Below are 17,479 nucleotides of genomic sequence, written 5' to 3' on the forward strand. Positions count from 1 at the left end.
GCGGGTGATATAGTTGGAGCTTCGCAGGAACAGGTGGTAAAGTTTAGAGGAACAACCACCATAGTAGTATCAATAAAATAGTGAACGGCAAGAAAAGTTTATACTTTACAACAAAAACTATTCCGAAAACTGGCCAAAGTTAGAAAGAATAGCAAAAGAAAAACCCTCAAGTGTATCTCCAAAGCCATTCACGATATGGAGGATATATGACAAGAGACGGTTATTTACTGAAAATAAACTACTGAATGGCATGAGGTGCATATGACTGCTCAGAATCATATCTATAAACTTTATTTGTATTTCCTTTCAAAGTGTAATGGAGGGGATTTTCCTCTTGGGGGCAGAGTTCTGGCAGGCCACATCTACCACAGCCCCGATTCATTTTCCGATGTTGGGACTCATTAAGTTTGCAGAGTGGGCCTCCGGCAAGAGAGAGCCCACCAGTGCAAAGGCAGTGCTGCAGTGCGGATTCATTCACAGATCTTAAAGGGGCAGGAATGCCCTGAAGATCTGAAGTGAAGACCCATTAAAGACCTTCGTGGAGACGGTGGCTCACAATAGGTAGGTCACTGGGGACAAAATAGAGAAAGAGGCCATTACAAGACCCTCTCCATCTATGGGGCGCCACAGGGCAGATACTGCCGTTTCACACGGTAGCCCCAGGAAGCGGTAACATAGGTGGAAAGACGGAAAGTTCAGCAGGACCTGAGATCCACGGCCCTGCCATAATTTGGATGCGACAGTTGGGAAACGATTGAGTGAGCAATGGCAAGGCTGGGGGAAATAAATCCCGTTTGGGACGGTGAGGCGGGAGTAGGCCTGACCACCCAATTTTGCAGCTTTCCATTGCGTTAGACTATCTAATGTTAGCGGATAACTCTGTGGCAGCTTGGAAGGTGTCATGTATGTAACCACAATGTAACACCACTGTATTACTGTATACACTCAATCTAGATGCACACCTTGGCCACAAGGGGTGAACTTGTGGGAGACACTCCTTATCTGATCACTCAGGTATAAAAAGAGAGGTCCTAAGCAGGGTCACTGTCTTTGGAGTCCTGTGACCTTGTCCCCAGAAGGTGCCTCGTACGGTTTCATACTGTAGAGTAAGGACTTTACATTGGCGACGAGAAATGGGAATTCACGACCCATGAGAATGGCCACTAGTCGAGAGGCTTCAGCAAAGCTTCATTACGAAAGATTGGCTAGGGGATGCAGCGGCCGACAAGCGAAGGGCTCATCTCTTGACCAGCTGCGGACCAAAGACTTACGCGCTCATGAAGGACTTACTAGCAACTGAAAAGCCGGCGGACAAAACCTTTGAAGAACTTAGCAAATTGATCGCGGAGCACCTCAAACCGGCGAGTAGCATACTTTTGGCCCGACACAGTTTCTACACCCACCGACGTCATGACGGACAGAGCATATCGGACTTCGTAGCAGACCTCCGGATTTTGGCCAGCCTCTGTAAGTTTACAGACGCCTGCAGGGGGGAGATGCTAAGGGACTTCTTTATCGAGGGCATTGGTCATGCGGAAATTTTCTGCAAATTAATTGAGACCAAGGATTTGACCTTGGAAGCGGCGGCATTGATGGCTCAAACTTTCATGGCGGGGGAGGAAGAGAAGAAAATAATATACGTGCGCAATTCTGCCTCTAACGCGGCGATGGATCAGGGAGTCAACATCATCAATGCGACTCAGAGCTCCGCAGACAGGCAGGGGCAGTCCAACACTCCCCAGGCAGCAATAGACCCCAGAGTAGGACTTCAACAGAGACAATGGCAGGCTGAACGGACATTCACGCCATCACAGTGGACAATGCGGCCCAGGATGGGGCCATTGACACCCACTAATAGGATACTTAAGAACAGTCAAAGGGACAGTCAGCACCATAGTCCCTTTGTTCCCAACAATGGAAACTTTAACTCATGCTGGAGGTGTGGGGGAAAACACTCAGCTAAATCTTGCAGATTTCAACAGTGGGTCCATGTGGCGAATATTCACAGTTCATACACCAAAACGCCATCAATGATGATGAGGGTTTTATTAAACGGTATCCCAGTACACATGGAGCTGGACACTGGGGCCAGCCAGTCACTCATGGGCGTTCAGCAATTTGAGAAGCTATGGCCACTTAAAGCCAGTAGACCCAAATTAGCACATGTTGACACACAATTACAGACTTACATGAAATAAATCATTCCGGTGCTAGGCAGTGCAATGTTGGCTGTCACACACAATGGGTTAGTGAATCGGCTACCACTTTGGATTGTCCCGGGCAATGGTCCTGCACTGTTGGGGAGGAGCTGGTTAGCCGCGATGAACTGGAAATGGGGGGATGTTCACGCAATGTCATCTGTGGAGCGAAGTTCGTGCTCACAAGTCCTACAACAATTCGATTCACTATTCCAACCTGGCGTCGGGACTTTCAAAGGCACTAAAGTAGTGATACACATCACCCCGGACGCCAGGCCAGTGCACCACAAAGCCAGAGCGATGCCGAATGTGATGCGGGAAAAGATCGAGAGCGAACTGGACCGGCTGTTGAGAGAGAGGGCATCATCTCGCTTGTCGATTTCAGCGACTGGGCGAGCCCCATCGTTCCCGTCCTAAAAGCGGACGGCTCTGTCAGGATCTGTGGTGACTACAAGGCCACCATCAATCGGGTGTCCATACAAGATCAATACCCGCTCCCGAGAGCGAAGGACCTTTTCGCCACGCTGGCAGGCGGCAAGCTATTCACGAAGTTGGACCTCACTTCAGCCTATATGACCCAGGAACTGGCCGACGAATCTAAACTACTGACCACCATCACCACGCACAAGGAACTGTTCGTTTATAACAGGTGTCTGTTTGGCATTCGATCAGCGGCCGCGATTTTTCAACGAAACATGGAAAGCCTGCTTAGATCCATTCCTGGAACGATCGTATTCCAGGACGACATCCTCATCACGGGTGGAGAAACCGAGGGATATCTCTACAACCTGGAGGAGGTGCTACGCCGACTGGACCGGGTAGGCCTGCGACTCAAAAAGTCTAAATGTTTGTTCTTAGCTCCTGAGGTTGAGTTTCTGGGCAGGAGGGTTGCTGCGGATGGGATTCGGCCCACCGAATCCAAAACAGGGGCGATTTGACGAGCACCCAGGCCCTGCAACATATCGGAGTTGCGTTCATTCCTGGGACTGTTGAATTATTTGGGGTATTTTTGCCGAAATTGAGCATGTTGTTGGAGCCACTACACGTGCTCCCGCGTAAGGGTTGCGATTGGTTTTGGGGGGACTGTCAGGAACGGGCTTTTGATCGGGCACGAAACCTACTTTGTTCAAACAAGTTGTTAGAAACATAGAAACATAGAAAATAGGTACAGGAGCAGGCCATTCAGCCCTTCTAGCCTGCACCGCCATTCAATGAGTTCATGGCTGAACATGAAACTTCAGTACCCCCTTCCTGCTTTCTCGCCATACCCCTTGATCCCCCGAGTAGTAAGGACTTCATCTAACTCCCTTTTGAATATATTTAGTGAATTGGCCCCAACCACTTTCTGTGGCAGAGAATTCCACAGGTTCACCACTCTCTGGGTGAAGAAGTCTCTCCTCATCTCGGTCCTAAATGGCTTACCCCTTATCCTTAGACTGTGACCCCTGGTTCTGGACTTCCCCAACATTGGGAACATTCTTCCTGCATCTAACCTGTCTAAACCCGTCAGGATTTTAAACGTTTCTATGAGGTCCCCTCTCATTCTTCTGAACTCCAGTGAATACAAGCCCAGTTGATCCAGTCTTTCTTGATAGGTCAGTCCCACCATCCCGGGAATCAGTCTGGTGAATCTTCGCTGCACTCCCTCAATAGCAAGAATGTCCTTCCTCAAGTTAGGAGACCAAAATTGTACACAATACTCCAGGTGTGGCCTCACCAAGGCCCTGTACAACTGTAGCAACACCTCCCTGCCCCTGTACTCAAATCCCCAATGTTGACCCTGTACGACCCCGGTAAAAACTTGGTTCTGACATGTGATGCATCGTCCTATGGGGTTGGGTGTGTGTTGCAGCAGGGTAATGCTGAGGGTCAACTACAACCTGTGGCTTATGCCTCCAGGTCGCTGTCTCAAGCAGAACGGGGATATGGGATGGTCGAGAAGGAAGCGCTTGCATGTGTCTATGGTGTAAAAAAAATGCATCAGTACCTGTTTGGTCGGAAGTTTGAATTAGAGACGGACCACAAGCCATTAACATCCCTGTTGTCAGACAGCAAGGCTGTCAATGCCAAGCATCAGCTCGCATACAGCAATGGGCTCTCATGCTGGCTGCTTATGACTACTCCATCAGGCACCGGCCCGGCACTGAAAATTGCGCAGACGCGCTCAGCAGGCTTCCACTGGCCACCACTGAGGGGGCAGAGAGCAAAGCGCCGAGATGGCCATGGCTGTCGATGCCTTTGACAGCGCAGGCTCCCCCATCACAGCCCACCAGATCAAAATCTGGACAAACAGAGATTCCCTCCTATCCCTGATTAAGAAATGTGTCCTGACTGGGGATTGGGCGCCCGCACACGGAGCTTGCCCTGAGGAGGTCAGACCGTTCCACAGACGGATGGATGAGCTCTCCATCCAAGCCAACTGCCTACTATGGGGCAGCCGGGTAGTTATGCCCCAGAAGGGCAGGGAGGCCTTCATCAGGGAACTCCACAGCGAGCACCCAGGCATTGTGCTGATGCAGGCCATTGCCCGGTCACACGTTTTGTGGCCTGGAATTGATTCAGACCTGGAACACTGTGTTCGCAGGTGCACGACGTGTGCCCACCTGGGTAATTCCCCCAGGGAGGCCCCGCTCAGCCCGTGGCCCTGGCCCACCAGGCCATAGTCACGCATTCATGTTGACTACGCGGGCCCGTTCATGGGTAAGATGTTCCTTATTGTGGTAGATGCGTACTCGAAATGGATCGAGTGCATCATTCTGAATTCATGCACGTCATCCACCACCGTGGAAAGCCTATGTGCGATCTTTGCAACCCATGGCTTGCCAGACATCCTGGTTAGTGATAATGGCCCATGTTTCACAAGCTATGAATTCCGAAAGTTTATGTCGGGCAATGGCATCAACCACGTCAGGACTGCGCCGTTCAAGCCGGCCTCCAATGGCCAGGTGGAACGTGCTGTTCAAATCATTAAGCAAGGTGTGCTCAGGATTCAAGGGCCCTCCCTACAATGCCACCTATCGCGTCTCCTGCTGGCCTATAGATCCCGACCGCACTCGCTCACGGGGGTACCGCCCGCAGAGCTATTAATGAAACGGACACTCAAAACTCGGTTGTCCCTCACTCACCCAGTCCTGAACGACATAGTTGAGGGCAAGCACAAGTCACAAAACGAGTACCATGACCGTAATGCGAGGGGGAGATGTATAGAAATAAATTATCCTGTATTCGTCCTCAATCAGGCCATGGGGCCCAAATGGCTTGAGGGCACTGTAATTGACAAAGAGGGGAATAGGGTCATCGTGGTAAAACTCAACAATGGTCAGATATGCCGTAAGCAAAAGGACCAAGTAAAAAAAAGGTTCAGCATCAACACGGAGGTACGTGAAGAATACCATGAGCTCACAACACCGCCAGTGAACGAACAACAAGAGCAATCAGAAGAATGCACAGTCCCTGCGGTCAGCCTTGACAGGCCGGAATCACCACAGGTGACAGACACTCACGTCAGTGTCCAACAACCAGAGCCCCAACTGCGGCGCTCCACGAGGGAGTGTTAACCACCTGAAAGACTAAACCTATGATTCCAATAAGACTTTGTGGGGGGAGGTGATGGATGTAACCACAATGTAACACCACTGTATTACTGTATACACTCAACCTAGATGCACGCCTTGACCACAAGGGGTGAACTTGTGGGAGGACAATCCTTACCTGATCACTCAGGTATAAAAAGGGAGGTCCCATGCAGAGTCACTGTCTTTAGAGTCCTGTGAATAAAGAGTTCCGGTCACAGAGTGACCTTGTCCCCAGAAAGTGCCTCGTGTGGTTTCATACTGTAGAGTAAGGACTTTACAGAAGGAACTGGAGGCAGTGAGGTTTAGGGCTCCCGTGAACTTGATTGCAACAGCCCTGCAGGATGCCACACAATTCTGTCCTGCCTCCCTGGACAATCAAAGCCTTCTTCTGGACTACTCCTCAGAGAACTGCAGGTATATTGTTCTGGGCCTACAAGCACTTTTGAGATGGTAAGAATTCCTTCTATTTGCACTCATTGCAGCTGCTGTTCTATTTGGACCTTCCTCCTCCTCCATCTCCCAAAGAGATAAATGTCTCCAAAAAAACTCTCTACTGCTTTAGCTGAGAGCAGCTCAGGATTTCATCAAGTAATGTTTGAAATGGGTAGTTCCTGGTTCGGGGTCAGTTACATAGGCAGGGCGGATTCCCAGCAGGATCACTCTTCACTGGGAATTCCACCACTGATGGTGGGGAAGAAGCTGTAGTGCTCTACAACAGCATCTGAAATGAGCTGAGGCGATTTTACAGAGAAGCCCGCTCCGTGGGCTGAAACTACACTTTGAATTAGTTCTGAACAAGACCAGCAACTGGAGGGCTTGCAAGAGGGCAACTGACCATCTTTTACTTTTCAACCAGTTCCCCATTGCCTTCCATTGGCACAGTCCCCCTACTGCCTCCTTTCTTCAGGCCTTCCACTTTACCAGTGGCATTGAGATGAGAGTGTTGGAAAATTCCGCTCCCCCTCCCCACCATCAGTTGCAAGAGGCGGGCCAGACAACTGATGATCAGCAATTGGTAACCAGGCTAATTTTTCCCGCCCCTAACCATGGTTCTGTGAAAGTACGGAGCTCTTATAGCCACTCTAGCTGGGATAAGCCAATTTAGCACAGACCACAAATTGAACCTGAGGCCTTTCAGTTCTTAACCAGCTCAGACATCCAGGAAGCCACCAAGTGCCATGTTTTTACGCCAAGCCATAGAAACCTCAGCAAGGTGGAGCCCAACCAATAAGTGGTTTGAAAAAGATTTGAAATTTAATTTAACTGTTAATGAGACAGTGGATACTTATTTCATTAAAGCTCAAGGATAAAGGCTTTCTGTTCGAGTTTTCCTTTAATTTTTGGTTTAAACATCCTATCAGTCATCAGAAGATTGTCTTCACAGTAATCTCATTATCTCATTATCTTCATGAATTGTTGCTGTTTTAATCACATCCTCCGCGCATCCACATTATTTCCCTTGATTGGGAATGTGAATGAGTCAAAGCCGAGGATAACTCCGGGGCCGAGGGTAATCCTACTGGATGCACGAACGACCTTGAATGAATTCCCCCATTTAATTCTCCCTCTCTCCTGCGTAACCCAGCCAAGACTGGCACACTTCCTCTCTCCCACTCGAGAAGTGTAGCTGGGAATATGTGGGGAGATTGTATCTCCAAATTAATAGTATAAATTCATTATAACTGAAAGAAAATTGGCCATATGGTTTTGCAGTATCTTCACTTGCGCAGTAAGCACTTCACTTTTCCATCTCACTCACAGCACACAAGTGCATCGACAAATGAATGGCTCTGAGAGACTCGCAATTACAACTGTGCAAAGTGATTAGAGTTGCGGATCATTAGCAGTGCAATCACTCGGCTCTGATTACTCAAGTATGCACTGACTAATCCCTTTGGCACAAGTTCACAAAATGTCAAGTCGATCTTGATTTTCAGAGTGGAAACAAAACGCAACCCATAAAATCATAAATATTAGACTCTGTTGACTGCCTCAAACTCAAATTACAAACTAAATACATGCATCTCCAGAGAGAGTGAGATTACAGGGGAAAAAAAGTATTCATATTACTCCCTATCGGTGGTAATGCTGTCAGAGTATTGAGAGGAAGTCAGAATCAGGTTTCTCTTAATCATAAAATAGGCCACAGGCTTTTTCAATGATCACATGAATTTGACTTTTGATCTTTGCTGAGTCTCAGCCAGGGTGACTGTGGGAGAACGACACCAGGTTTCACTGCCTATGGGCAAAGGAGGAGACAGATTTTTATTCCTGATTGATGTCCAATGGAAAATGGAATTGTGTGGGACCATCAGCAAAAAAACAGGGTAGGGGTTGTCTGCAGTGTCTCCCATAGTATTCTGACACTCATGGTACAGGTTTACAAGAAATAAAATAAAGGGAAATTTGACAAGTTACTCGAGGGCTGCAAACACTTAGGGGGTGAAATTGCCCCTTTCTATAGCCCCGTTAACGCCTCTGGCGGGGGTTAACGGGACGCAAGGATGTTTTTGCCCAGGGGAAGGGGACGCAGCCACCTCTTGGAAAATTGCCCTGCAGATTTGGAAGGCACTGTCCTGGCAGTGCGCGCCCCACGGTTAGCACCCCGGGCCAGTGTGTAACTGGCGAGACCGTGCGCGCTGACTCATCACCGCCCCGCGCCAACCCTTTAACGCAGGGAAAATTGCGGGTTGTGAAGCTGGCAGACATCCGGTCCCGAAGCTCTGCTTAAAGGCGACGCCTGTAGTGCCCCGGGCCGCCATCTTTTTTGGTCGGCTGACTCTTGGGTCAGCCAGACCATGGCAGCCCTAGTGTGCAGCCTGGCACTCCGTTTTGGGTGCTGGGCTGCTGGCCCAGTCTCACGCGTCCCTGGTGGCCCACTGGCAGCCACAAAAGGCCCATGCAGAGTGCGCAGCGGCCCTCTCCTTTAATTGAATGGGAGGGGTGTTGTAGAGCCTCAGCGCTACGCTCAAAGGAAGCGGAACGCCAGAGACAGCATTCTACTCCCTTTGAGGGGAGAAGGCCCAATTCCGCGTTGGGGGCGGGACTTCGGGGCCAGGCAATAAAAGCCCTGGCCCTGGAGGTTATCGCGCCCAATCGAGGCGATGGGCAATTCTGCCCCCTTTGGTACCAAACGCAGTATAATCAGTCTTTTCAAGAGAGGAAAGGAGAACATGGGTGTGGGACTGGGTGGAATTATCTCCTCAGTAGCTCCATAACACTGTCTAAAATATGAAGGGAAATCCTATTCTAATATTTTTGTTTCCCTGATGTAATACCATTGAATATTGATATCATACTTGTTTTTTTTAAAGCAAGGGCCCAAAATGTCTCCTTTAACAAAAAAGGAGCTAGCCTCCTCCTTTCCATAATTAATGACCCCCAACAAAATCCCATTCTCAGAAATGACACATTTCAAAGTAATGCGTTCCTGCAGTTAACGGGTTGTTGTCCGTGGCAACTTGGTTTCAAGTGATGTCTCACAGCTGGCAACAGAGAATAGTAGAGATTTGCTTACCTGCCTGGCTGGTCGTGATATTGATAGAGACGTACTGCTTCGGGCTAAGACTCAACTCAGAGACACCATTCAAAGCCTCGAGGTCGAAGGTATAGTTAGTGTGAGGCAGCAGGTCAGTAACGAGAACTTTGGTGTATGATAATCCAAACTGACGGGGAATGAAATGGAGGCCGCTCCCACAGAGGCTGCACTTCCTGGTGTCCCCCAGACACTTCCTGCAGTGAACGTTGTAGGTAATGTCATTCCTGCCACCGCTGTCCCTGGGAGGGCTCCATTCGAGGATGATGGAGGTCTCATTTGTCGTGGATATGGGATTTTCTGGTGCTGTGGGAGGCTCTATTATAGTGGGTAAAAAAAGCAAATTGAATGAATAAAGCTGGAAACATAGATTTCATGCCCAGACTTTAAAAAAAACTTTTAATAATTTCCTTTATATTTTCTCACAGACGATAATCTAATTCCTCATATGGAAAACAGATATTTTAAATTACATTTTTATTATTTTATATCAACTAGCGAATGTCCAACAGTGTTGCTCACTGTATGTCAGAGCACATTGTTTAATAATGATTAGCGTGTTATGCAATATATTCACTAGGTATTAGTCTTCTAATGTGCAGCTGTGTTTAATATAGCCAGCCCCTTTAAGGCCATATATAATACACTGGCATATCCTGAGATCAGTTCGACATTAATTACTGTTGGTGAGGGAAGTATGCAGATTGGCCAGTGCATGTGATTTCCTAGCTCTTTTGTTTTATACATTTGGGGGAAGAAATTGGCCTGGTTTGCACCTCCCGTTCACCCTTAAGGGGGAAGGTAACGGGGCCCTAAACGGTTGCCGACCAGGCGCGGCGAAATCACCAATGCCCTCGAATTTCCCTGGCTGTTTTGCGCTGGTGCCAACATTTACCGCCTCGCACTTTGGCGCCCATAGATCATGAAGTCATCCGGTGCGCAGCGCTCCATTAGCGCTCCAGATCTAATATTCGCTCCCACCCCCTGCAACATTGCCAGGCATCAACAATGGTAGCTGCAGGAGGCGTTGTCACCTCTGTTGCCACTTGGGGAGTACTGTTTAAAGGCAGTGGTGGTCGGGTAGGGCAAAATTGATTTATCTCTCCATTTTGGTATCTCCTGATTTCTTCTGCCCCCTGCGATTGCTCAGCCCTGCACTCTCTTAGAGTGCTTGGGGCTGCTATGGCTGTGTCACCGTGGCCCAACACAGACAGCATGAAAACTCATTCAACCCAGCATTGGCCCCTTCCCTTTAAGGGAGGGAAGGAGCCTGTAGAGACGGCTACGCTGCACTGAACATTGCTCAGCGCTCTGTCGATACCACCCCTCTTACTCCCTTTACCGCTCTAAGGGATGTGGTAGCGCTTGATTTAGCACTTGACTTCCCTCTTGGGAGTGCTAAAGCGGAAGTTCCCGGCAGCTGCAAAACTTTACCGCCGAGCGATACTTTTGCGCTCCCTGAAAAGTTAGCGCCCCAAACGGGATGCTACGCAATTTCTAGCCCCTTATACTTGAAGTGTGACTTGTAAAATGTTAGTGACATATGCTAGGTTACTAGACTTGTATTTCTACACCAGCAGAACTCCCGTGCCTGTGCTCATGGTAAGACCTCGAACAGCACACTTTTCTGCTGCTAAAGTGTAGGTGTGGGTATCTTTCCGGCTATAGGGTGTAATTGATCTGCATTCTTGAAATCAGGGCTCACGTCAGTTACAAGTCAGATTGGATTTCTTTGTTGTAAGTGTAATTGCTAATATCTATTAAGAGTTACAAATATTCTGATTCCTCTGTCAGTTATTTTCCGTTGGTAGGACTGTTTCGCAGTTGATTGGTTTCTGTTCTCTTTGTTAAATACATTATTTGAAGTGTGACACTGGAAATAAATTTGCATACAGACATATACACGGCGCTGGAAAATCGTTGGTGCTATGCCAACTGTTCGGGCATTAAATGGGCGCCTAAGCCCCCAATGAGGCAAGAAAGAAGCACACGAGCCGAGAGTGTAGGCAAAATGTAGGAGTACAATGTCGGCGTTCGATCTTCTGCTGATGAAAATAAGGTTGCAAAAGCCTGTTGAGGCCCCGTCTGCAATACAGGTTTGCCCCGAGGCAGCCGGCACTGGCCACATTCAGGAAAACTAGATCCACAAGGTGGCCGATCTATAAATGAACTGCTGCAGGTCGCCGCCATAAAAGGTAGGCGTTAAACTTACTGACCCCACGTTAAACTTACTGACCCCACGGTAAACTAACTGACCCCAAGTTAAACTTACTGACCCCACGGTAAACTAACTGACCTCACGGTAAACTTACTGACCCCACGTTAAACTTACTGACCTCACGTTAAACTAACTGACCCCACGTTAAACTTACTGACCTCACGTTAAACTAACTGACCTCACGGTAAACTTACTGACCCCACGTTAAACTAACTGACCCCACGTTAAACTAACTGACCTCACGGTAAACTTACTGACCTCACGGTAAACTTACTGACCCCACGTTAAACTAACCGTTAAACTTACTGACCCCACGTTAAACTTACTGACCCCACATTAAACTAACCGTTAAACTTACTGACCCCACGTTAAACTAACTGACCTCACGTTAAACTAACTGACCCCACGTTAAACTTACTGACCCCAAGTTAAACTAACCGTTAAACTTACTGACCCCACGTTAAACTTACTGACCCCACATTAAACTAACCGTTAAACTTACTGACCTCACGTTAAACTAACTGACCCCACGTTAAACTTACTGACCCCAAGTTAAACTTACTGACCTCACGTTAAACTAACTGACCTCACGGTAAACGAACTGACCCCGACCCCACGTTAAACTTACTGACCCCACGTTAAACTTACTGACACCACGTTAAACTTACTGACCCCAAGTTAAACTAACTGACCCCACGTTAAACTTACTGACCTCACGTTAAACATACTGACCCCACGTTAAACTTATTGACCCCAAGTTAAACTTACTGACCCCAAGTTAAACTAACTGACCCCATGGTAAACTAACTGACCCCAAATTACTGACCCCACGTTAAACTAACTGACCCCACGTTAAACTTACTGACCTCACGTTAAACTAACTGACCCCACGTTAAACTTACTGACCCCAAGTTAAACTAACTGACCCCACGGTAAACTAACTGACCCCAAGTTAAACTTACTGACCCCACGTTAAACTAACTGACCCCACGTTAAACTTACTGACCTCACGTTAAACTAACTGACCCCAAGTTAAACTTACTGACCCCACGTTAAATTAACTGACCCCAAGTTAAACTAACTGACCTCACGTTAAACTAACTGACCCCACGTTAAACTTACTGACCTCACGTTAAACTAACTGACCTCACGGTAAACTTACTGACCCCACGTTAAACTAACCGTTAAACTTACTGACCCCACGTTAAACTAACTGACCTCACGTTAAACTAACTGACCCCAAGCTAAACTTACTGACCCCATGTTAAACTTACTGACCCCACATTAAACTTACTGACCTCACGTTAAACTAACTGACCCCACGTTAAACTTACTGACCCCACGTTAAACTTACTGACCCCACATTAAACTAACTGACCTCACGTTAAACTTACTGACCCCACGTTAAACTTACTGACCCCACATTAAAACCACAGGCTGCTGCTGGTTACCATTCACCCCCACCCAACCTCCCCGCCATTCCGATCGTGACCTTGAAATCTCCCGATCGTGCCCTCGACCTTCCCTGATTGCTGCTACCAACCTCCCCAATCCTAGCCACGGCTACTGACCCTCCCGATCGCCCTCCTCTGCCAATCACTCCCCAACCTCTCGGCCTTAATATGTTTAATATGCTCATACTGCTTTCTTCTATGTTCTGTTTTTAGGCAAACATTAACCTATTTAAAATAAATGGGCTAACGACTGCCTAAAAATAGCAGGCAGTGGCTTGGAGTGTGACTGCATTAAGCATTATTTCCTGATCCTTGCTGGTCCACATATGTACACCTTATCACATCTCTCAAATATCCCAAAGCATTTCACGTAGAGAGAATTAGATTTTACGGTTATTGATACTTTGGCATTTGCAGCTGCCATTTTGAACACAAGAAACAGCACTGAGAGAAAGGACATTAATTTGTTTTTGATGGTGTTGATTGAGGAAGGAATAGTGGCCTGGGGATATCCCTGCTCTAATGCACCAACATTTCAATGCATTACTGAGGCTGTGCTGAACTTTCTGATGTGCAGTCTTTCAGATGGTAGGTTAAAGTGAGGCCCAGTCTGTCCTCTTAAGTGGATATAATGGAGTCAGTGGCACTATTCAAAGAAGAACAGTGCAGTACTCCCGGTTCCTGGCCAACATTTCTCCCCCAATCAGATGATCTGCTAATTTTATCGCATTTGGTTAGTGGGACCTTGCTGTGTGAAAATTGGCGGCTGCCTCTCCCTACATTACAACAGTGACTACACTTCGACAGGAGTTGGTTGGCTGTGAATCATTTTGAGTATGTCGAGGTTGTGAAAGGTGCCCTAGAAATGCAAGGCCTTTCTTTACTCAAGACTTTCTCATGGAAAAGGATGACGCAGTCGGAATCCGCAATGGGATTCAATAGAGCCACAACTCAATGAGACCCGAGGAACGTTTGAGCAAAGAATGCTGACCTATATTAACACTTTGCTACAGCAACAACAATTTATATTTATGGAGCGCCTTTAACGTCGTAAAACATTCCAAGAGGCTTGAAAGGAACGTAATCAGACAAACAAATTGCCACCGAGCCAAAGAAGGTGATGTGAGGACAGGTGACCAAAAGCTTGGTTAATGCGGTAGATTTTAAGCAGCATCTTAAAGGAGGAGCAAGAGGCAGAGAGGTTTAGGGAGGCAATTCGAGAGCTTAGGGCCCAGATGGCTGAAGGCACGGCATCAATGATGGGGCTTTATTCATAAAATGAGGAACATGTGGCCTTTTATGATATTCAGATAATCCTCTTGCAGATTCTTAGTTGGTATTTTTAGAGGATGCAGTTGGTTTCTTCCAGTGCCAACTATATTTTCTGACACTGCTTAGAATGAAGATGTTTTACTGGGAAATACAAGGGAATGCTCACACAACCATAAATCTGCTGGATTGCTGCAGGAATGCAGACAAAAGACAATGCACACAGTATGTATGGAAAAACTAGCAACTTGTAAGTGCTGAAATAAATTCAGAATTACAACTGTTATTGAAGCCTTTTTATTTCTAACATAGTGGACTTTGTTTTAGAATTTGTGTTTTTGGAAAACAACACATTTTTTTGGCAGCACCTCCCAAACCTGCGACCTCTACCGCCTAGAAGGACAAGGGCAGCAGGCGCATGGGAACACCACCACCTGCAAGCTTGCCTCCAAATTATACATCATCCTGACTTGGAAGTATATCACTGTTCCTTCATCGTTGCTGGATCAAAATGACAGCACTGTGGGAGTACCATCACCACAAGGACTGTAGCAGTTCAAGAAGGCAGCTCACCACCACTTCTCAAGGGCAATGAGGGATGGGCAATGACCCAGCTCTTTGGGGCAGAGAATTCCACAGATTTACAACCCTCAGAGAAGAAATTCCTCCTCATCTCAGTTTAAATGGATGGCCCCTTATTCTAAAACTATGCCCTCTAGTTCTAGATTCCCCCATGAATGGAAACATCCTCCCTGCATCTACCTTGTCAAGCCCCCTCATTATCTTATATGTCTCAATAAGATCACCTCTCATTCTTCTGAACTCCAATGAGTATAGGCCCAACCTGCTCAACCTTTCTTCACAAGTCAACCCCTTCATCTCAGGAATCAACTGAGTGAACCTTCTCTGAACTGACTCCAATGCAAGTATATCCCTCCTTAAATACGGACATCAAAACTGTACGCAGTACTCCAGGTGTGGCCTCACCAATACCCTGTACAGTTGTAGCAGGACTTCTCAGTTTTTATACTCCATTCCTCTTGCAATAAAGGCCAACATTCCATTTGCCTTCCTGATTACTTGCTGTACCTGCATACTAACTTTTTGTGTTTCATGCACAAGGACCCTCAGGTCCCTCTGTACTGCAGCAATTTGTAATTTTTCTCCATTTAAATTATAATTTGTTTTTTTATTTTTTCTGCCAAAGTGGATAACCTCACACTTTCTCATATTATACTCCATCTGTCAAATGTTTTCCCACTCATCTAGCCTGTCTCGATCCCTTTGCAAATTCTTTGTGTCCTCCTCATTACTTGCTTTCCCACCCATGTTTGTATTATCAGCAAACTTGGCTACATTACATTCGGTCCTTTCATCCAAATCATGAATATAGATTGTAAATAGTTGAGGCCCCAGCACCGATACCTGTGGCACCCCACTGGTTACTGTTTGCAAACCGAAAAATGACCCATTTATCCTGACTCTCTGTTTTCTGTTAGTTAGCCAATCCTCTATCCTTGCTAATATATTACCTCTGACCCTGTGCACTTTTATCTTGTGCAGTAACCTTTTATGTGGCACCTTATCGAATGCCTTCTGGAAATCCAAATATACCATATCCACTGGTTACCCCTTATCCACCCTGCTCATTACATCCTCAAAGAACTCCAGCAAATTTGTCAAACATGATTTTACTTTCATAAAACCATGCTGACTCTGGTTGACTAAATGATGCTTTTCCAAATGTCCTGCTACTGCTTCCTTAATAATGGACTCCAGCATTTTCTCAACAACAGATGTTAGTCTAACTGGTTTATAGTTTCCTGCTTTCTGTCTGCCTCCTTTTTTAAATAGAGGTATTATATTTGCGGTTTTCCAATCCGCTGGGACCTCTCCAGAATCCAGGGAATTTTGATAGATTACAACCAATGCATCCACTATCTCTGCAGCCACTTCTTTTAAGACCCTAGTAGCGTTCAGGTCCAGGGGACTTATCCGCCTTTAGTCTCATTATTTTACCGAGTACTTTTTTAGTGATAGTGATTGTTTTATTTCCTCCCTCCCAATAGCCCCTTGATTATTTATTATTGGGATGTTTTTCGTGTCTTCTACCATGAAGACGATACAAAATATTTGTTCAAAGTCTCTGCCATTTCCCTGTTCTCCATTATTAATTCCCCAGTCTCATTTTCTAAGGGACCAACATTTACTTTAGCCACTCTCTTCCTCTTTATATACCTGTAGAAACTCTTACTATCTGTTTTTATATTTCTTGCTAGTTTGTATTCCCCAATTACCACAACTAGGCACTTGAGCCCACCAAAATATTTCAGGAATGTACATAATAAATGCAACAAATCAGTGAAAAATAACTGACAGATGGAATTAATTCCGTTACATCACTGCGAATATTATTGGAATAAGATCTGCTTTCAGAGAAGATTCCTACCAGCACAAGTTTCACTCATTCTATATCCACGAGAATTTTAATATTCATTAGGAGTTAAAGAGAATGTGTCAATTTCATAACTCTGTTCCCTCTTTAGAATATAACCTCTTACTACATCATTTAGTGAGTTGGCACCGAAAGGAGGTAAGCTGTCCGTCTGGAGTTCTGCAACAACCTGTTCCTTCCTTTCCTCTCGGTGCCTGTTCCATCATTCTAGTTTAAAGGGACATTACTATCCAAAAAAAAGGACATTGCATTTATATAACGCCTTTCATGACCTCAGAACATCCCAAAGCACTTTACAGCCAATGACGTACTTTTGAAGTGTAGTCACTGTTGTAATGCAGGAAACGTGGCAGCTAATTGGCACACAGCAAGGTCCTGCAAAAAGCAATGAGATATTTGTAATGACTCAAGAGTCTGGTTACTGTAAACTCTCAGGTGCAACCTGATCCATCTTTATTCCAGCCCGAGAGTGCCTGCGTGACAAAGACACCCAGCTTATATACAGGCAACCAAGCATACATGCCACATGCATACAGCCCGATAACTTCCAACCGCGGCGCCCTCTGGTGTCTGGTGACTCCCAAGCATTAATACATAACAACATCCCCCTTTTAAAATCTTAACATCAGTCTTTTTACAAATTAAGTCGGTCTGGGGCTTTCCTCTCATGAGTTGATCGTCTCAGTTCAACTTTGGCTCTGGGCGAGCGTTCTGAGTCCGTTGAGACTGAGGGCTGAGTAGCCGATCTGATGGGAGTGGTCATGACCACATCAGA

General features: G+C 46.5%; 1 protein-coding gene across 2 annotated transcripts in view; it reads right to left on the reverse strand.

Annotated features, from left to right (window-relative positions):
- Positions 1-17,479, reverse strand: part of epha4b (eph receptor A4b) — a 401,770-nt gene that overhangs the window by 118,138 nt on the left and 266,153 nt on the right. For both annotated transcript variants that reach the window (XM_070883360.1, XM_070883361.1), the window contains exon 5: positions 9,291-9,626. In XM_070883360.1, coding sequence (XP_070739461.1) covers positions 9,291-9,626 — 336 coding nt within the window. The remainder of the gene's footprint in view (positions 1-9,290; positions 9,627-17,479) is intronic.

Source organism: Pristiophorus japonicus, chromosome 6 (assembly GCF_044704955.1).
Source record: "Pristiophorus japonicus isolate sPriJap1 chromosome 6, sPriJap1.hap1, whole genome shotgun sequence".
NCBI classification, from domain to species: Eukaryota; Metazoa; Chordata; class Chondrichthyes; family Pristiophoridae; genus Pristiophorus; species Pristiophorus japonicus.